This window comes from Salmo salar, chromosome ssa10, assembly GCF_905237065.1.
Source record: "Salmo salar chromosome ssa10, Ssal_v3.1, whole genome shotgun sequence".
NCBI classification, from domain to species: domain Eukaryota; kingdom Metazoa; phylum Chordata; class Actinopteri; order Salmoniformes; family Salmonidae; genus Salmo; species Salmo salar.
The window spans coordinates 111,837,939-111,860,468 of record NC_059451.1 but is presented as its reverse complement, the minus strand read 5'-3'; the positions used below and the strand labels follow the sequence as shown (position 1 = coordinate 111,860,468).

Here is a 22,530-nt window from a genome sequence, read left to right as displayed (position 1 = left end):
GAGTCGCAATTCAACGGCTCAGACACAAGAGGTATGTGGTAGGGTCTACAGTCAATCACGGACTATAAAAGGAAATACAGTGCCACTGACACGGCCCGCTACCAAAACCTGCAGGCTCTCCTTCACTGCAGCCGACGTGAGCAAAACATTTAAATGTGTCAACCCTCGCAAGGCTGCAGGCCCAGACGGCATCCCTAGCCGCGTCCTCAGAGCATGCACAGACCAGCTGGCTGGTGTGTTTACGGACATATTCAATCAATCCTTATCCCAGTCTGCTGTCCCCACATGCTTCAAGAGGGCCACCATTGTTCCTGTTCCCAAGAAAGCTAAGGTAACTGAGCAAAATGACTACCGCCCCGTAGCACTCACTTCCGTCATCATGAAGTGCTTTGAGAGACTAGTCAAGGATCATATCACCTCCACCCTACCTGACACTCTAGACCCACTCCAATTTGCTTACCGCCCCAATAGATCCACAGATGACGCAATAGAAATCACATTGCCCTAACCCATCTGGACAAGAGGAATACCTATGTAAGAATGCTGTTCATCGACTACAGCTCAGCATTTAACACCATAGTACCCTCCAAACTCGTCATCAAGCTCGAGACCTTGTGCAACTGGGTCCTGGACTTCCTGACACGCCGCCCCCAGGTGGTGAGGGTAGGTAACAACATATCCACCCAGCTGATCCTCAACACTGGGGCCCCACAAGGGTGCATTCTCAGCCCTTTCCTGTACTCCGTTCACCCACGACTGCGTGGCCATGCACGCCTCCAACTCAATCATCAAGTATGCAGACAACACTACAGTGGTAGGCTTGATTACCAACAACGAAGAGACGGCCTACAGGGAGGAGGTGAGGGCCCTCAGAGTGTGGTGTCAGGAAAACAACCTCACACTCAACATCAACAAAACAAAAGGAGATGATCGTGGACTTCAGGAAAACCAGAGGGAGCACCCCCCTATCCACATCGACGGGACAGTAGTGGAGAGGGTAGAAAGATTTAAGTTCCTCGGCGTACAAATCACAGACAAACTGAAATGGTCCAACCACACAGACAGCGTGGTGAAGAAGGCGCAGCAGCGCCATCTCAACCTCAGGAGGCTGAAGAAATTCTGCTTGTCACCAAAACACTCAAACTTTTACAGATGCACAATCGAGAGCATCCTGTCGGGCTGTATCACCGCCTGGTACGGCAACTGCTCCACCCATAACCGTAAGGCTCTCCAGAGGGTCACCGGGGGCAAACTACCTGTCCTCCAGGACACCTACACTACCCGATGTCACAGGAAGGCCAAAAAGATCATCAAGGACAACAACCACCCGAGCCACTGCCTGTTCACCCCGCTATCATCCAGAAGGCGAGGTCAGTACAGGTGCATCAAAGCAGGGACGAGAGACTGAAAAACAGCTTCTATCTCAAGGCCATCAGACTGTTAAACAGCCATCACTAACATTGAGTGGCTGCTGCCAACATACTGACTCAACTGCAGCCACTTTAATACTGGAAAAATTGATGTAATAAATGTATCACTATCCACTTTAAACAATGCCACTTCATATAATGTTTACATAGCCTACATTACTCATCTCATATGTATGTATGCCATTCTATACCGTCACTTTTTCATATATATTTTTTTATGTACATATTCTTATTCATTCCTTTACACTTGTGTGTATAAGGTAATTGTTGTGAAATTGTTAGGTTAGATTACTCGTTGGATATTACTGCATTGTCGGAACTAGAAGCACAAGCATTTCACTACACTCGCATTAACATCTGCTAACCATGTGTATGTGACAAATAACATTTGATTTTAAATAATTTGTCTGTAAACAATTGTTGGAAAAATTACTTGTGTCATGCACAAAGTAGGTGTCCTAACCGACTTGCCAAAACTATAGTTTGTTAAACAAGAAAGTTGTGGAGTGGTTGAAAAACTTGTTTTAATGAGTCCAACCTAAATGTCTGAACACTTCCGACTTCAACTGTATGTCCTCAATACACGGGCAAGAAGATGAGAGCAACAGGACTGGGTGGGAGACAGATATGAAACAAACCATTATCAATTTTTTATTGGTCCAATGAAGATTGATGCAGGGGTGTGGATAGGCTCATTTGAACAACCTATTTTAGGCCTTGATGTTATTTTGCAACTTGACTCTACAGTGAACAATTCAAGAAGGGATGGCATGGCCGGAAGCATTGCCTAAGGTATTATGTAGTGTACGAGCAACACATAAGAAAACCACAGGGTTGAGTCCGTTTGAGGTCGTCACAGGTCGACCCATGTCCCTAACAGGCACGTTAGATTTGAGAAAAGCAGACGTTCACTTTATGAGTGACACAATGCTTAACTACTGCATACAACTCTCTAATGCAGTAGGGGAAGCAGACAGACAAGTAAAAGAGGTGTGGGGAATAAGTCCCGAGGGGGGACATGACGTAGTACCAGGACAGTGGGTGATGGTAAAAATAAATAAAAATAAATTTAAAAAATGGAACAGACATTAGGGCCAAAATAGGAAGGTCCTTATCAAGTTGTTGTCATAATGAGGTCAGCAGTAAAAGTCCAGGGAAAATCACGATGGATACATGTCACTCATTGCAAGGTTGTCCATTTTAATGACAAAGCAGAGCCTGGAGAATAAAGAACTGATTGATTAGCAATTGGGGGCCAATCTCAGGTGAAGCAGCATAGTAAGATGATCAGAACCTGATAAGCGTCTATGTTGTATACCACAGTCATCATATTAGGGATATCTAGGTGAAATGTCCAACGGTTTCCTGAAAATCAGGACATGCTTACTTAGGGAAATCTATGTGAAATACGAAATCCTCTTGAAACCAGGACATGTTACTTTCACTTGTTTGTTTCCTTCGTTACAAGCTATGAGAATCTACCGTCTGAAGCTGAAGCAATATCACTTGACCCAAGAACTGTACCTGAAACGATACAAGATCACCGATGAAGTGTTCATTAGAGAAGTCCTTATCGACCAGTGGAACAGAAGAAAAATTAGAACGGAAGAATTCCTCACTATTGGCAGAATGTCAGAACATAATTTCTAATAGTTATCTATGTGGGACTGATACCAGTGTGGAAGAAATGGTCACTTAAAAGACTTGGTGAATGATTACCTTCCCAATAGGACGATTGAATATTATTGTCTTGTAGACAATTTTTTGTGTGTGAGTTTCCTCCTAATACAGGATGTGGTAGGAATCGTAAGGGACATCATCATTACACCTGTTAACACTTATTTTCTATAACTTTGTTCGAAATATATTTCTTATTGTAACAGCAAGTAAACTATTCCCTTTGTGTTTTATAGAAATGCAAGGTGTTTAATGTGAATGATTTTATGCTATTTTGTTTTTTCATGTTGTTTTCAAAATATACATTGCAAGTATATTTCTTTTTAAATTGGTCTAGGGAGAGTAAGAATATGTCGAAGATAAATACACAACGCAGAGGATGAGAGGACTAGAATTAACGATGAATGAAAATGGTTGTTTTTCAGTTCAACATCTGTTTAGAATGTGTTAGGAATGTCAGTCCTGAACTCATAGCTATGTGTGCTATGTTTTAATTTGACTGAGTTTGGAGAAGGATACTTTTTATTTGGCCATTGGCCCAGTTGTACTGCAAGGACTTCTAATTGGTCAGCCACAGGCTAGGGTGGGGGGGGTTCTAAATTACATCCTGTTATTTTTTTTCTGGGGAGAGAATCACTGAGGACAGGGGAGCATGAACATCTACCTCCCAGCATGATTTGTCCTCTTTGAATAAGAATAAACCTATTTTCCTCCCCCTGATCTGCTTTGGGGTCTGTGTTATTGAAGAGTAACATCAAGCTTCGGGGTCTGTGTTATTGAGGAGTAACATCAAGCTTCGGGGTCTGTGTTATTGAGGAGTAACATCAAGCTTCGGGGTCTGTGTTATTGAGGAGTAACATCAAGCTTCGGGGTCTGTGTTATTGAGGAGTAACATCAAGCTTCGGGGTCTGTGTTATTGAGGAGTAACATCAAGCTTCGGGGTCTGTGTTATTGAGGAGTAACATCAAGCTTCGGGGTCTGTGTTATTGAGGAGTAACATCAAGCTTCGGGGTCTGTGTTATTGAGGAGTAACATCAAGCTTCGGGGTCTGTGTTATTGAGGAGTAACATCAAGCTTCGGGGTCTGTGTTATTGAGGAGTAACATCAAGCTTCGGGGTCTGTGTTATTGAGGAGTAACATCAAGCTTCGGGGTCTGTGTTATTGAAGAGTAACATCAAGCTTCGGGGTCTGTGTTATTGAGGAGTAACATCAAGCTTCGGGGTCTGTGTTATTGAGGAGTAACATCAAGCTTCGGGGTCTGTGTTATTGAGGAGTAACATCAAGCTTCGGGGTCTGTGTTATTGAGGAGTAACATCAAGCTTCGGGGTCTGTGTTATTGAGGAGTAACATCAAGCTTCGGGGTCTGTGTTATTGAGGAGTAACATCAAGCTTCGGGGTCTGTGTTATTGAGGAGTAACATCAAGCTTCGGGGTCTGTGTTATTGAGGAGTAACATCAAGCTTCGGGGTCTGTGTTATTGAGGAGTAACATCAAGCTTCGGGGTCTGTGTTATTGAGGAGTAACATCAAGCTTCGGGGTCTGTGTTATTGAGGAGTAACATCAAGCTTCGGGGTCTGTGTTATTGAGGAGTAACATCAAGCTTCGGGGTCTGTGTTATTGAGGAGTAACATCAAGCTTCGGGGTCTGTGTTATTGAGGAGTAACATCAAGCTTCGGGGTCTGTGTTATTGAGGAGTAACATCAAGCTTCGGGGTCTGTGTTATTGAGGAGTAACATCAAGCTTCGGGGTCTGTGTTATTGAGGAGTAACATCAAGCTTCGGGGTCTGTGTTATTGAGGAGTAACATCAAGCTTCGGGGTCTGTGTTATTGAAGAGTAACATCAAGCTTCGGGGTCTGTGTTATTGAGGAGTAACATCAAGCTTCGGGGTCTGTGTTATTGAGGAGTAACATCAAGCTTCGGGGTCTGTGTTATTGAGGAGTAACATCAAGCTTCGGGGTCTGTGTTATTGAGGAGTAACATCAAGCTTCGGGGTCTGTGTTATTGAGGAGTAACATCAAGCTTCGGGGTCTGTGTTATTGAGGAGTAACATCAACTGCTAACAGTTAAGGGCTTGTAATTACATTTCACTTTAAGGTCTACACCGGTTGTAATCGGCGCGTGTGACAAATAACATTTGATTTGAAATAGCTGTGCAGCGACACTCCCCATCCAACCTGACAGAGCTTGAGGATCTGCAAAGAAGAATGGGAGAAACTCCCCAAATACAGGTGTGCCAAGCTTGTAGCATAAGATCCCAAGAAGACTCGAAGCTGTAATCGCTGCTAAAGGTGCTTCAACAAAGTACTGAGTAAAGGGTCTGAATACTTATGTAAAATGGGATATGTTTATTTTTTATAAATTTGCAAAAATGTCTAAAAAACAGTTTCGCTTTGTAATTATGAGGTATTGTGTGTAGATTGAGGAAACAAATTCAATTATCAATTTTAGAATAAGGCTGTAATGTAACAAAATGTGGAAAGATTCAAGGGGTCTGAATACTTTCTGAATGCTCTGTATCTGGCCTCCATTGATTTTAGTCACTAATTCTGGCCATCCTATAAGTAACACTATATCTATATAGTAGCAATAACACTGTATCTGGCCTCCATTGATTTTAGTCACTAATTCTGGCCATCCTATAAGTAACACTATATCTATATAGTAGCAATAACACTGTATCTGGCCTCCATTGATTTTAGTCACTAATTCTGGCCATCCTATAAGTAACACTATATCTATATAGTAGCAATAACACTGTATCTGGCCTCCATTGATTTTAGTCACTAATTCTGGCCATCCTATAAGTAACACTATATCTATATAGTAGCAATAACACTGTATCTGGCCTCCATTGATTTTAGTCACTAATTCTGGCCATCCTATAAGTAACACTATATCTATATAGTAGCAATAACACTGTATCTGGCCTCCATTGATTTTAGTCACTAATTCTGGCCATCCTATAAGTAACACTATATCTATATAGTAGCAATAACACTGTATCTGGCCTCCATTGATTTTAGTCACTAATTCTGGCCATCCTATAAGTAACACTATATCTATATAGTAGCAATAACACTGTATCTGGCCTCCATTGATTTTAGTCACTAATTCTGGCCATCCTATAAGTAACACTATATCTATATAGTAGCAATAACACTGTATCTGGCCTCCATTGATTTTAGTCTCTAATTCTGGCCATCCTATAAGTAACACTATATCTATATAGTAGCAATAACACTGTATCTGGCCTCCATTGATTTTAGTCACTAATTCTGGCCATCCTATAAGTAACACTATATCTATATAGTAGCAATAACACTGTATCTGGCCTCCATTGATTTTAGTCTCTAATTCTGGCCATCCTATAAGTAACACTATATCTATATAGTAGCAATAACACTGTATCTGGCCTCCATTGATTTTAGTCACTAATTCTGGCCATCCTATAAGTAACACTATATCTATATAGTAGCAATAACACTGTATCTGGCCTCCATTGATTTTAGTCACTAATTCTGGCCATCCTATAAGTAACACTATATCTATATAGTAGCAATAACACTGTATCTGGCCTCCATTGATTTTAGTCTCTAATTCTGGCCATCCTATAAGTAACACTATATCTATATAGTAGCAATAACACTGTATCTGGCCTCCATTGATTTTAGTCTCTAATTCTGGCCATCCTATAAGTAACACTATATCTATATAGTAGCAATAACACTGTATCTGGCCTCCATTGATTTTAGTCACTAATTCTGGCCATCCTATAAGTAACACTATATCTATATAGTAGCAATAACACTGTATCTGGCCTCCATTGATTTTAGTCACTAATTCTGGCCATCCTATAAGTAACACTATATCTATATAGTAGCAATAACACTGTATCTGGCCTCCATTGATTTTAGTCACTAATTCTGGCCATCCTATAAGTAACACTATATCTATATAGTAGCAATAACACTGTATCTGGCCTCCATTGATTTTAGTCACTAATTCTGGCCATCCTATAAGTAACACTATATCTATATAGTAGCAATAACACTGTATCTGGCCTCCATTGATTTTAGTCTCTAATTCTGGCCATCCTATAAGTAACACTATATCTATATAGTAGCAATAACACTGTATCTGGCCTCCATTGATTTTAGTCACTAATTCTGGCCATCCTATAAGTAACACTATATCTATATAGTAGCAATAACACTGTATCTGGCCTCCATTGATTTTAGTCACTAATTCTGGCCATCCTATAAGTAACACTATATCTATATAGTAGCAATAACACTGTATCTGGCCTCCATTGATTTTAGTCTCTAATTCTGGCCATCCTATAAGTAACACTATATCTATATAGTAGCAATAACACTGTATCTGGCCTCCATTGATTTTAGTCACTAATTCTGGCCATCCTATAAGGGTAAAAATTCCAATAAAAAGACATGAGGTTTGGACCAATGGCTTTCTTATAGGATTATCTACACAATTAACACTATTTTACCCATTGGCCAAAATATGTTTTTCATTGGACATCCGAGAATGAAATGGAATAGAATAGATAGTTTGTACATTTTTTGGAGAAACAGACATTTTTCTTCTCCCAATCTCAATGTGTCTTCTGCCTATCTAGGTAAAAAATAATGAGTGGTAGAACAGCTTTTAAACACTTGAAACCACTGGAGGGAGACAGACACCAAGCCCTCAACTCTTGAGTGACCAGCTACAGCAGACCTGCCCAGGTTACATTCTCTATGGAAACATGCTGTAAGGGAGAACATTTTCCACAATGCAGCGCTTGGCTTTGACACCTCTAGGGTAACATAAAACATATTGTAACTTAGACTACTTACTGTAAGTTAAACAATTACTGTAAGTACTGTATTACTTAGTAATAAGTACTGTAATAAGTAATAAGTACTGTATTACTTAGTGGTTCCGCACACTGTTTGGCCCAAACAAGCCGTCTTCTAGGTCAGTCCCAAACTCTGTCCTGCGGCCCCTCTGGGAGCACGTTTTGGGTTCTGCCCTAGCACTACAAAGCTGATTCAAATAATCAAAGCTTAAATTGGTTATTTGAACTAGCTGTGTGGTAATAGGGCAAAAAACCAAAACATGCACCCAGTGGGGCAGGACAGAGTTTGGGAAACCCTGCTCTAGGTCAGTTCTTAAACTTTTTCACTCAGCCCCCCTTCTATCATTGGGGAACACCCACAAAACACAATATTTTTGGGGCAAGAGTGAGGCAGCCCATGCCATTGGTTACCCATCCTATTGTGTTGAGCAACAAACCTGCAAGTGCCAACCACTGACACAATTCAACTTTAATCACCCAACACTGACAGAACAGAGGGTGAGAAACTGCATCAATCCAGAGGTGTGGGAATGGCCTGTGGCCATTCATCACAATATGTGACGTTTCCCAGGGATACAGAGGGAGGATGTGTGTGTGTGTGTGTGTGTGTGTGAGAGAGTTTGTAAATCTGTGTGTATTGGTGACATCTAGACCTAGGTGAGTCAGGGTGTAGTAATCTATCATCCTAACACATTCCAGGTATTCCATTTTCCTTCCTCTGAGCACAGGAGACAGGCCAAACCTGTTTTTCCCAAGGTATTGGTCTCAGTGGCAAACCGGTGACAAGGTCATTGGCTCGCGGTGGGGTACAGCCAGAGAGTAAAGGGTGGTGTGTGTTTGTACTGTATGTGTTTTTCATCACCAGTTCCAAATGAGCAGAGAATCGATACGTAGACGGTTTAGAGCAAACACAAAACCGACGTCACAACTCTGAGAACAATGGCCTTGAGAGATAAAACAACCATACTAGATAAAACGACCAAACTCCCCTTCCTATGAAACCATTGTGACAGGTTATAATCAGTACATATCCTGTTCATAACCTCTGGAGAGGATGACCACACCACACACAGGCTGCCTACTCTCATCCTGCATCCCAAACAGTCCTTATCTCCTCAAAGGTTTCAGCTGAAACTGATTTCCAGCTCTTATCCAACTGGCAGGTATATAGACTGGAGGAAAAGGCTTCACCTGTTATTCAAAAGCCAGAGGACAGACACAGTAGAGGACAGACACAGTAGAGGACAGACACAGTAGAGGACAGACACAGTAGAGGACAGACACAGTAGAAGGACGCAGAGGACAGACACAGTAGAGGACGCAGAGGACAGACACAGTAGAGGACAGACACAGTAGAGGACAGACACAGTAGAGGACGCAGAGGACAGACACAGTAGAGGACGCAGAGGACAGACACAGTAGAAGGACGCAGAGGACAGACACAGTAGAAGGACAGACGCAGAGGACAGACACAGTAGAGGACAGACGCAGAGGACAGACACAGTAGAGGACGCAGAGGACAGACACAGTAGAAGGACGCAGAGGACAGACACAGTAGAGGACAGACACAGTAGAGGACGCAGAGGACAGACACAGTAGAAGGACGCAGAGGACAGACACAGTAGAGGACAGACGCAGTAGAGGACAGACACAGTAGAGGACGCAGAGGACAGACACAGTAAGGACAGACGCAGAGGACAGACACAGTAGAGGACAGACGCAGAGGACAGACACAGTAGAGGACAGACACAGTAGAGGACGCAGAGGACAGACACAGTAGAAGGACGCAGAGGACAGACACAGTAGAAGGACGCAGAGGACAGACACAGTAGAGGACAGACACAGTAGAGGACAGACACAGTAGAGGACGCAGAGGACAGACACAGTAGAGGACAGACACAGTAGAGGACAGACACAGCAGAGGACAGACACAGCAGAGGACAGACACAGCAGAGGACAGACACAGCAGAGGACAGACACAGCAGAGGACAGACACAGCAGAGGACAGACACAGTAGAGGACAGACACAGTAGAGGACAGACACAGTAGAGGACAGACACAGTAGAGGACAGACACAGTAGAGGACAGACACAGTAGAGGACAGACACAGTAGAGGACAGACACAGTAGAGGACAGACACAGTAGAGGACAGACACAGTAGAGGAGACACAGTAGAGGACAGACACAGTAGAGGACGCAGAGGACAAACCAGAAATGTGATCATAACACCTGCTTTTTTTTATTTATAGACTGACCAGGTGAAACCTATGATCCCCTATTGATGTCACACACACACACACACACACAGAGAGAGATGAAGGGGAGGAGACAGGTTAAAGAAGGATTTAAGGCTTGAGACATTGTGTATATGCCATTGAGGGTGAATGGCAAAGACAAAATATTTAAGTGCCTTTGAATGGGATATGGTAGTAGGTGCCAGGCGCACTGGTTTGTGTCAAGAACTAACGCTGCTGGATTTTTCATGCTCAACAGTTTCCTGTGTATCAGTAATGGTCCACCACCCAAAGGACATCCAGCCAACTTGACACAACTGTGGGAAGCATTGGAGTCAACATGGACCAGCATCCCTGTGGAACGCTTTCGACACCTTGTAGAGTCCATGCTCCTACGAATTGAGGCTGTTCTGAGGGCAAAACGGGGGATATACCTCAATACTAGGAAGGTGTTCCTAATGTTTGGTATACTCAGTGTATAGTCTATTGTGTATGTAAAAGGACCTCACTTTGCTGCACCATCCAATGATCCAGGTTATTGTAGGCCAGGGTTCCCAAACTGATTTTATATGGCCCTCCGAGGTTCTGAGGAAAATATATACATATATTTAAAAAATATATAAGAAAATCAGCTCCAAATTATTAGTATTTTGGACATCTGTTCCAAAGTATTCCCACGCATAAAATATAAACAAGATTTGAAAAGGTTATGTTTTAGTCAAATATTATATCTGTTTGGGCTTCTTGCAGTCTACAAATGATCAGAAATGATGTTCCGGCCCCCTGACCATCCACTCCAGAAAATAAATGATGTCGTTGATGATCCCTGCTGTAGGCTGAGAGAGTGGACCCCACATCTTGCTCCTGAACAAACACCATTTTTAAAGGTTCATTTGTTTATGATGCTGAAGGAAAGAAATGCATCTGGTGTGAATTGCTGGTGAAATACGCAGAGGTTAAGGCCATACCTGTCTACCCACAAGAACCCCTGATCCTCTTTCTTCTCCTCCTGTTGCTGTAACTCCGTTCTTCCCCCCTTTCTTCTTCTCCTGTTGCTGTAACTCCGTTCTTCCCCCCTTTCTTCTTCTCCTGTTGCTGTAACGCCGTTCTTCCCCCCTTTCTTCTCCTCCTGTTGCTGTAACTCCGTTCTTCCCCCCTACATCCCTTCTGTCTCTCGTTACCGTTCTTCAAATATTTTGTCTGGAGAGGAAACAATCAATTTCCCACCGCCTACTCTCGCTCGCTTTCTGGACGGTGTGTGTGTAGGAGGGAAGGGGTGGTGTGTGGCTCGGGCAGCGGCATGAGACAGGGGTGGCGGAGAGTTTGTGAGGGGTGGGCGAAGGGCAATAGAGGTGGAGGGGAGAAGGCTAAGTTCGGGGCTTTATCCTTGGCTTGCCATGAGAAATGTCCAGCGATAATGACAACGGGTAAGTGGTTCCAGAATCCTCCCTGCCTGCTCTCTCCCTGCTGCCTGCCCTCTCCCTGCCTGCCTGCCCTCTCCCTGCCTGCCTGCCCTCTCCCTGCCTGCCTGCCCTCTCTCTCCCTGCTGCCTGCTCTCTCTCCCTGCTGCCTGCTCTCTCTCCCTGCTGCCTGCTCTCTCTCTCCCTGCTGCCTGCTCTCTCTCTCCCTGCCTGCCTGCTCTCTCTCTCCCTCCCTCCCTCCCTGCCTGCCTGCTCCCTCTCTCCCTCCCTCCCTCCCTCCCTGCCTGCTCCCTCTCTCCCTCCCTGCCTGCTCCCTCTCTCCCTCCCTCCCTGCCTGCTCCCTCTCTCCCTCCCTCCCTGCCTGCTCCCTCTCTCTCTCTCTCTCCCTCCCTGCCTGCTCCCTCTCTCTCTCTCTCTCTCTCCCTCCCTGCCTGCTCGCTCTCTCTCTCCCTCCCTGCCTGCTCGCTCTCTCCCTGCCTCCCTCCCTCCCTGCCTGCTCGCTCTCTCCCTGCCTGCTCGCTCTCTCCCTCCCTCCCTGCCTCCTCCCTGCCTGCTCTCTCCCTCCCTCCCTCGCCTGCTCTCTCCCTCCCTCCCTGCCTGCCTGCTCTCTCCCTCCCTGCCTGCCTGCTCTCTCCCTCCCTCCTCTCTCCCTCCCTCCTCTCTCCTCTCTCCCTCCCTGCCTGCCTGCTCTCTCCCTCCCTGCCTGCCTGCTCTCTCCCTCCCTGCCTGCCTGCTCTCTCCCTCCCTGCCTGCCTGCTCTCTCCCTCCCTCCCTGCCTGCCTGCTCTCTCCCTCCCTCCCTGCCTGCCTGCCTGCTCTCTCCCTCCCTGCCTGCCTGCCTGCTCTCTCCCTCCCTGCCTGCCTGCTCTCTCCCTCCCTGCCTGCCTGCCTGCTCTCTCCCTCCCTGCCTGCCTGCTCTCTCCCTCCCTGCCTGCCTGCTCTCTCCCTCCCCTGCCTGCCTGCTCTCTCCCTCCCTGCCTGCTCTCTCCCTCCCTCCCTGCCTGCTCTCTCCCTCCCTGCCTGCCTGCTCTCTCCCTCCCTGCCTGCTCTCTCCCTCCCTCCTCTCTCCCTCCCTCCTCTCTCCTCTCTCCCTCCCTGCCTGCCTGCTCTCTCCCTCCCTGCCTGCCTGCTCTCTCCCTCCCTGCCTGCCTGCTCTCTCCCTCCCTCCCTGCCTGCCTGCTCTCTCCCTCCCTCCCTGCCTGCCTGCCTGCTCTCTCCCTCCCTGCCTGCCTGCCTGCTCTCTCCCTCCCTGCCTGCCTGCCTGCTCTCTCCCTCCCTGCCTGCCTGCTCTCTCCCTCCCTGCCTGCCTGCTCTCTCCCTCCCTGCCTGCCTGCTCTCTCCCTCCCTCCTCTCTCCCTCCCTCCCTGCCTGCTCTCTCCCTCCCTGCCTGCCTGCCTGCTCTCTCCCTCCCTGCCTGCTCTCTCCCTCCCTCCCTGCTCGCTCTCTCCCTCCCTGCCTGCTCTCTCCCTCCCTGCTCTCTCCCTCCCTCCCTGCCTGCCTGCTCTCTCCCTCCCTCCCTGCCTGCTCTCTCCCTCCCTGCCTGCCTGCCTGCTCTCTCCCTCCCTCCCTCCCTGCCTGCTCTCTCCCTCCCTGCCTGCCCTCTCCCTCCCTGCCTGCCTGCTCTCTCCCTCCCTCCCTCCCTGCCTGCTCTCTCCCTCCCTGCCTGCCTGCTCTCTCCCTCCCTCCCTGCCTGCCTGCCTGCTCTCTCCCTCCCTCCCTGCCTGCTCTCTCCCTCCCTGCCTGCCTGCTCTCTCCCTCCCTGCCTGCCTGCTCTCTCCCTCCCTGCCTGCTCTCTGTGTCTGGGCAGCATCAGGCAGTACAGTGAGTTTAGGTGGTGTGGAGGAGGGCTTCTCTTACTCTTGTTTAGTCCTTCTCCCCCACTGCTCTGTAAGTGTTTATTGTCTGTCTGAAGGGGATCTGGGTATGTGTGCATGCAGATGCCATAACAGGGCATTCCACACAAAAGATAAATGCAGACCAACACACACTGTACTGAGACAAACACACACTGTACTCCATGTGGTGTAGTGGTGAACAGGGACACTGGACAGCACAGGAGAATGTCACAAGGTGGTCAAAGCCAGGGTCAAGACATGGTGCCAGGCAACAGGAAACACTGCTTCAGTCCTGGTACATTCCATCACAGTAAATCATGTCTAAATGAATAAAACAGTGGATGAATGGGAACTCTAACCCTTAATGAATGTAATAACATGTTGCTGTTCACGTCTATTATGCGATGCCAACATAACAGTGTGGTCCTGTGGCTAGAAGGAAATACATACTGTAGTAGCGTTTCACAAGCTTGGCCATCGGAGGCTATATTATATTGTTTATTTACCCTGTTTAACTAGGCAAGTCAGTTAAGAACAAATTCTTATTTACAATGACGGCCTACACCGACCAAACCCAGACGACACTGGGCCAATTGTGCTCTGCCCTATGGGACTCTCAACCATGGCCGGATGTGATACAGCCTGGATTCGAACCATGGACTGTAGTGACGCCTCTTGCACTGAGATGCAGTGCCTTAGACCGCTGCGCCACTCTGGAGCCCATATCAGTCCCTGTGCTGCAGAGTATAAAATATACCATGTCTTATGATGAAATGACATGAAATTCCACTATAAAATCCACACAGAGATACTCACATCATGACAGACAAAGACAGGCACATACACCGTCTCTCTCACCTGGTGAATGTGTTGGGATCAGCGTTTCTGGACAAGAGCAGCTCCACACACTGGACGATCTTGTCCTCAGTGGCAGAAGCTGTGCATGCAGCCATCAGTACAGTGTACTGGTCTATGTGACACACATACACACAAAGAGCATTAGGACCGGGCCAGAATATTCAGGCCATGCATAATCTCATGACTATCATTTAACTAGACAATTCAATGACAACAAAACCAATGTCAATGGATAAAACATCACATTAGACATTCAACCAAGAGTCATTAGGATAATAAGAAACCAGACATCACACCAGACAGTGCAGGATGAGACAGCATAATAAATAGAATTTCGAAGTTGGCCCTGTGAAAGTTGATGTGATCGATATCCTTTTATCTTAACTCGGGAACTGTGGTGTTCTTTATGGTGTTGACATCAGTGGCATTGTCTTGACATCTCAGACTCACAACGCAATCTGCTGAATTCCTGTTTCGACATGGACTGACTGTGCGTGTGTGGAGTGTACGTGTCTGTGAGTATGTTTTAGGTGGAAGCAATCATTGAGGGCAGTTGCAACCAGACTGACGGTTTGCGTCTGCAGTGGACCGGGGAAAATAAATAAAAGTCTGGGGTTGGCCTACTGCTATGACGACAGCACCACGCTCTGTATACCAGCTTTATCAATCACTCCTGCATTCCTCCCCCTCTCTTTCTCTCTCGCTTGGAGAAACACAAAATAGGAAGTGACCGCCACTCTCCCGTTTAATAGTTTCCTTTCAAAGCCTCTGGCAACAGATGCTGCCACGGTGTGTGTAAACACAGACACACACAAGTATTGTACACAACCATCCCTGTCGTATGTACTGACTGGAATAACATTCACACAGACCGAGACACCTGTAACATCCAAGCGTGGTAGCACTGTCCTCAGTCTATCCATGACTCTCGTCTCCCTTTCCAAGATCACCGATACAACAGATGCATTCAATTTCTCCACGAGAGATAGAGAGAAAGACGAGAGGAATGAAAGAGTCGGAGCTGGAAACTGAAAACACACCGGCGGATTAGCAGCATGTTTTTCGACGATTCCTCTTTAACGTCATAGATATTAAGTAATGGCAGATGAACTATGTGGCGAGGCTTCTAATTCGCTCTCCAGTCTTTGGCCGGGACACATGTGGAAATTGAAAGAAGGTGTGAGAAGTGGGGGTCACTCTGTATCACCGTGTGTGCGTTGGTGTGCATGTGTGCGTTGGTGTGCGTTGGTGTGCATGTGTGTGTTGGTGTGCATGTGTGCGTTGGTGTGCGTCATGCACATTGGTGTGCATGTGTGCGTTGGTGTGCATGTGTGCGTTGGTGTGCATGTGTGCGTTGGTGTGCATGTGTGCGTTGGTGTGCATGTGTGCGCTTCATCAAGGAAAGCTGAAGTGGCACGTCGGAGGACGGGACGATTAAGTCTGACCAAGCAAGGCTTGTGTCGTTCCATATCACAGAATTCCTTCCTTTCCTTGTCCATTGTGGCTGTTCTGTTTTAGTATCCCACCATCTGTCCTAGTTCTGACGGGCTGATGTAGTCAGAGGGAGCATTCTCTTTATTGCTCTCAGTTCTCGGTCTCTACAGAGATGGGTAGAGCAGATAGTCTCTTCTACAAGCAGAGACTTGCATAAACTGGAAGATGTGAAAGAGTCTGGCAGCAACGAGTCAAATTCTAGATCACACACCTGTCTATGAAACCCTGAAAAACCATGAAGTGCCAAAAATAACGCCCTGGCGGAATGATTCAACATTTAGGCCTATTAACCTTTGTTAGAATAAGGCTGTACTTTTGTTCAACTACAATGCAACATATTTTCACACCTGTAGTGCACATAAGAGTGCTGGTGAGGGCATGGTATTGAATACAGCTTACATAACATGACACGTCTTTCTTACCTCTGCTGAAGTTAGCGCTGGCCCCTCTGTCCAGCAGCAGCTTGGCGATGTCATAGTGAGCCATGTGCACAGCACACATCAGCGGTGTCCACTCAAACCCCAGCCTTGTCTCCACATCCAGGCCTAACAAGGCAGGGATTAGAAAGGTTAAACCAGTCCATACAGAGTTACAGCACTTAGCTATTTTGCTAGGCACAAAGACCACAGATCAGTAAAATGTATAGAGTATGTATAAGCTGGAAGTAGAAGCTTAAGTTTTGTTTTCCATTAGTTTACTCCAATTAAGGAAAGGGTGGTAGGGTTAGGGGGAAAAAATAATAAACGAAAACGTATTTAAAAATAAATAAATATATAAATATGGGATTGGAAATGACAGACAATTACATTGATGGAAGCTACAATCTGCAACATTAAAGCTGATCTACCCCCTGAAAACATATAAATATATACAGTGAGGGAAATAAGTATTTGATCCCCTGCTGATTTTGTACGTTAGCCCACTGACAAAGTAATGATCAGTCTATCATTTTAATGGTAGGTTTATTTGAACAGTGAGACGGAATAACAAAAAATCCAGAAAAACGCATGTCAAAAATGTAATAAATTGATTTGCATTTTAATGAGGGAAATAAGTATTTGACCCCTCTGCAAAACATGACTTAGTACTTGGTGGCAAAACCCTTGTTGGCAATCACAGAGGTCAGACGTTTCTTGTAGTTGGCCACCAGGTTTGCACACATCTCAGGAGGGATTTTGTCCCACTCCTCTTTGCAGATCTTCTCCAAGTCATTAAGGTTTCGAGGCTGACGTTTGGCAACTCGAACCTTCAGCTCCCTCCACAGATTTTCTATGGGATTAAGGTCTGGAGACTGGCTAGGCCACTCCAGGACCTTAATGTGCTTCTTCTTGAGCCACTCCTTTGTTGCCTTGGCCGTGTGTTTTGGGTCATTGTCATGCTGGAATACCCATCCACGACCCATTTTCAATGCCCTGGCTGAGGGAAGGAGGTTCTCACCCAAGATTTGACGGTACATGGGCCCGTCCATCGTCCCTTGATGCGGTGAAGTTGTCCTGTCCCCTTAGCAGAAAAACACCCCCAAAGCATAATGTTTCCACTTCCATGTTTGACGGTGGGGATGCTGTTCTTGGGGTCATAGGCAGCATTCCTCCTACTCCAAACACAACGAGTTGAGTTGATGCCAAATAGCTCCATTTTGGTCTCATCTGACCACAACACTTTCACCCAGTTGTCCTCTGAATCATTCAGATGTTCATTGGCAAACTTCAGACGGGCATGTATATGTGCTTTCTTGAGCAGGGGGACCTTGCGGGCGCTGCATGATTTCAGTCCTTCACGGCGTAGTGTGTTACCAATTGTTTTCTTGGTGACTATGGTCCCAGCTGCCTTGAGATCATTGACAAGATCCTCCCGTGTAGTTCTGGGCTGATTCCTCACCGTTCTCATGATCATTGCAACTCCACAAGGTGACATCTTGCATGTAGCCCCAGGCCGAGGGAGATTGACAGTTCTTTTGTGTTTCTTCCATTTGCGAATAATCGCACCAACTGTTGTCACCTTCTCACCAAGCTGCTGGGCGATGGTCTTGTAGCACATTCCAGCCTTGTGTAGGTCTACAATCTTGTCCCTGACATCCTTGAAGAGCTCTTTGGTCTTGGCCATGGTGGAGAGTTTGGAATCTGATTGATTGCTTCTGTGGACAGGTGTCTTTTATACAGGTAACAAGCTGAGATTAGGAAAACTCCCTTTATGAGTGTGCTCCTAATCTCAGCTCGTTACCTGTATAAAAGACACCTGGGAGCCAGAAATCTTTCTGATTGAGAGGGGGTCAAATACTTATTTTCCAGATTAAAATGCAAATCAATTTATAACATTTTTGACATGTGTTTTTCTGGATTTTTGTTGTTGTTATTCTGTCTTTCACTGTTCAAATAAACCTACCATTAAAATTATAGACTGATCATTTATTTGTCAGTGGGCAAACATACAAAATCAGCAGGGGATCAAATACTTTTTTCCCTCACTGTACACATTCACACACACTATCGTTCAAAAGTTTGGGGTCACTTAGAAATGTCCTTATTTTTGAAAGAAAAGCACATTTTTGTCCATTTAAAATAACATAAAATTGACAAGAAATACAGTGTAGACATTGTTAATGTTGTAAACGACTATTATAGCTGGAAACAGCAGATTTTTTTATGGAATATCTACATAGGCGTACAAAGGCCCATTATCAGCAACCACCACTCCTGTGTTCCAGTGGCACATTGTGTTAGCTACTCCAAGTTTATCATTTTACAAAAACAAGTTACACATGGGATAAACAAACATAGTCAATAACACAATGGAAAAATCTACGTAAAGTGTGTACAAATGTAGTAAGATTAGGGAGTTAAGGCAATAAATAGGCCATAGTGGCAAAATAATTACAATTTAGCATGAACACTGGAGTGATACATGTGCAGATGATAATGTGCAAGTAGGGATACTGGGGTGCAAAACAGCAAACAAAAAAATATATATAACAATACGGGGATGTGGTAGTTGGATGTGCTATTTACAGATGGGCTGTGTACAGGTACAGTGATCGTTAAGCTGCTCTGACATATGATGCTTAAAGTTAGTGAAGGAGATAATTCTCCAGCTTCAGTGATTTTTGCAGTTCTTTCCAGTCATTGGCAGCCGAGAACTGGAAGGAAAGGCGGCCAAAGGGGGTGTTGGCTTTGGGGATGACCAGTGAAATATACCTGCTGGAGTGCGTGCTACAGGTTGGTGTTGCTATAGTGACCAGTGAGCTGAGATAAGGGGGAGCTTTACCTAGCAAAGACTTCTAGATGACCTGGAGCCAGTGGGTTTGGTGACGAATATGTAGTGAGGACCAGCCAACGAGAGCATACTGGTCGCAATGGTGGGTAGTATATGGGGCTTTGGTGACAAAACAGATGGCACTGTGATAGCAAATTGGATGCAGTCTAAGTAGAGTGTTGGAGGCTATTTTGTAAATGACATCGCCGAAGTCGAGGATCGGTAGGATAGTCAGTTTTACGAGGGTATGTTTGGCAGCATGAGTGAAGGAGGCTTTGTTGTAAAATAGAAAGCCGATTCTAGATTTGATTTTGTTTGATATGAGTCTGGAAGGAGAGTTTACAGTCTAACAAAACACCTAGATATTTGTAGTTGTCCACATATTCTAAGTCAGAACCGTCCAGAGTAGTGATGCTAGGCGGGCGGGGCAGGTGCAGGCAGCCATCGGCATGCATTTAGTTTTACTAGCATTTAAGAGCAGTTGGAGGCCACGGAAGGAGTGTTGTATGGCATTGGAGCTCGTTTGGAGGTTTGTTAACACAGTGTCCAAAGAAGGGCCAGATGTATACAGAATGGTGTTGTCTGCGTAGAAGTGGATCAGAGAATCACCAGCAGCAAGAGCAACATCATTGATGTATACAGAGAAAATAGTCGGCCCGAGAATTGAACCCCGTGGCACCCCCTTAGAGACTGCCAGAGGTCCGGACAACAGGCCCTCCGATTTGACACACTGAACTCTATCTGAGAAGTAGTTGGTGAACCAGGCGAGGTAGTCATTTCAGAAACCAAGGCTACTGAGTCTGCCGATAAGAATGCGGTGATCGACAGCCTTGGCCAGGTCGATGAAGACGGCTGCACAGTACTATCTCTTATCGATGGCGGTTATGATATTGTTTAGGACCATGAGCGTGGCTGAGGTGCACCCATGACCAGCAAGTTGCTGCAGGGGGTGCAGAGCTGTTGGCTGGGGTATGGGTAGCCAGGTGGAAAGCATGGCAAGCCCTAGAAAAATGCTTATTGAAATTCTCGATTATCGTGGATTTATCAGTGGTGAAAGTGTTTCCTAGCCTCAGTGCAGTGGGCAGCTGGGAGGAAGTGCTCTTTTTCTCCATGGACTTTACTGCGTCCAAAACATTTTGGAATTAGTGCTACAGGATGCACATTTCTGTTTGAAAAAGCTAGCCTTAGCTTTCCTAACTGACTGTGTATATTGGTTCCTGACTTCCCTGAAAAGTTGCATATCGTGGGGGCTACTCGATGCTAATGCAGTACGCCACAGGATGTTTTTGTGCTGGTCAAGGGCAGTCAAGTCTGGAGTGAACCAAGGGCTATATCTGTTCTTAGTTCTACATATTTTTTGAATGGGGCATGCTTATTTAAGATGGTGAGGAAAGCACTTTTAAAGAACAACCAGGCATCCTCTACGGACGGGATGAGGTCAATATCCTTCCAGGATACCCGGGCCAGGTCGATTAGAAAGGCCTGCTCGCTGAAGACTAATTGAGTATCTGGAGCATCAGCATTTGTGGGTTCGATTACAGGCTCAAAATGGCCAGAAACAAAGTACTTTCTTCTGAAACTCATCAGTCTATTCTTGTTCTGAGAAATGAAGCCTATTCAATGCGAGAAATTGCCAAGAAACTCAAGACCTCATAAAACGCTGTGTACTACTCCCTTCACAGAACAGCGCAAACTGTCTCTAACAAGAATTGAAAGGGTGGGAGACCCCGGTGCACAACTGAGCAAGAGGACGGTACATTAGAGTGACTAGTTTGAGAAAGACACCTCACAAGTCCTCAACTGGCAGCTTCGTTAAATAGTACCCGCAAAACACCAGTCTCAACGTCAACAGTGAAGAGGCGACTCCGGGATGCTGGCCTTCTAGGCAGAGTTGCAAAGAAAAAGCCATATCTCAGACTGGCCAATAAAAAGAAAAGATTAAGATGGGCAAAAGAACACAGACATTGGACAGAGGAACTCTGCCTCGAGGGGCCAGCATCCCAGCCAGCATCATTGGAACACAGGAGTGATGGTTGCTGATAATGGGCCTTTGTACGCCTATGAAGATATTCCATAAAAAAAAATAAAAAAATAATCAGCCGTTTCCAGCTACAATAGTCATTTACAACATTAATGTCTACAAAGTATTTCTGATCAATTTGATGTTATTTTAAAATGTAAAAAAAAATTGATTTTCTTTCAAAAACAAGGACATTTCTAAGTGAGCACAAACTTTTGAACGGTAGTATACACAAACTTTTTTTAGGGGGTAGATCAGCTTTAATATTACTGATAGATTGTAGCTTCCATCATTGTAATTGATATAAAAATAACTCAGATCAGTACCAAAGGTTGCAAACACTGTCATTTACAGAACATTGCCTGAACAAGAGGGCTAACACCAAAGATTATACTACTCAGTAAAAGGCTGACTGTATAACTGGTTCTTCAATTTCAAAAAAGGAACAGATCATAATGGCAATTTCCTAATGTAGAATTGACTGTTCATTATCAAAAACCTGCCATTGTCCAACAGCTGCTGGACCAGCTGGACATCTTTGGTGTTGATGGCTCTTTTCAAAGTGGAGACCTTGTCCTCTGCTTCTGGGACCCCTGCATCTGTGCTCTGTTAGTTTCAAGTTTTAATGTCACATGCACACGTACAGTGAAATACCTTTCTGTTAGAAATGAATTACACAATGCTGGTACATTAAATGATGAGTACTTCACTGTGTGTTGTATTTCAAAAGTGATTGTTGTCAGGTTGGTAGCTAGGTCATGAAGTTAGCCTGGCCATAAACTACTAGACAAGACAGACCGTCTGTTGTCGCCACCTGCTGGATTGGATTTCCCATCTTCCTCTGGCACTGTTACATGCACGCAATAGCTAGCTAGCTAGATTTATTTTTAAGTATCGTAACTAAACAATAAAAATACTAAAGATAAATGGTTGTCTTGGATCATATTCAAACGAGATAACCTGATAAGTTACTGCGCATTCAACAGAGATGGCAAATACCTAGCCAATTCATCTTAAACATTTACTATAGCTACCTAGTTGGCATTAGCATTTTAGCTGGCTCGAGCGCAAGATGACAGATATGCTATTGGAGAAACAAATAGGAAATATGTCACCTTAATTAAGGGGACCTTTATCGACTTTGAAAATCCAATGTCCCACTCGTCGTTGCTCCCATCGCTTTCGTCTCCCGCAGGGAAGGCATATTCCACCTTGTTGGACATGATGGCCTCGAGTATGGATCTTCTGTAAACAGGGGAACACTCTTTTCACGGTACTTCGATACCGAAGTTAGTTTTTCGTAACAGGTTAGGAGACTGAGATTAGGAAAAGAGTTAGGGTTTGCGAAAATGATATCCTAACCTGGTACGAAAATCACTTCGTATCAAGTGACGTGAAGAGTGTGTTGTGTAAAAAACTGCAAGACGCACGTGACCATGGGAGGGCGCTCCATAA

General features: G+C 45.2%; 1 protein-coding gene across 1 annotated transcript in view; it reads right to left on the bottom strand.

The window, feature by feature from the left end:
- The window catches only part of asz1 (ankyrin repeat, SAM and basic leucine zipper domain containing 1), a 60,523-nt gene extending 37,993 nt beyond the window's left edge, over window positions 1-22,530 (bottom strand). Inside the window, exons 1-5 of the mRNA XM_014125639.2 lie at window positions 22,438-22,530; window positions 22,191-22,320; window positions 21,579-21,681; window positions 16,229-16,351; window positions 14,313-14,424 (exon numbers count right to left, since the gene is read on the bottom strand). Of these exons, the coding sequence (XP_013981114.1) occupies window positions 14,313-14,424; window positions 16,229-16,351; window positions 21,579-21,681; window positions 22,191-22,298 (446 nt within the window). The 5' untranslated portion in view covers window positions 22,299-22,320; window positions 22,438-22,530. The remainder of the gene's footprint in view (window positions 1-14,312; window positions 14,425-16,228; window positions 16,352-21,578; window positions 21,682-22,190; window positions 22,321-22,437) is intronic.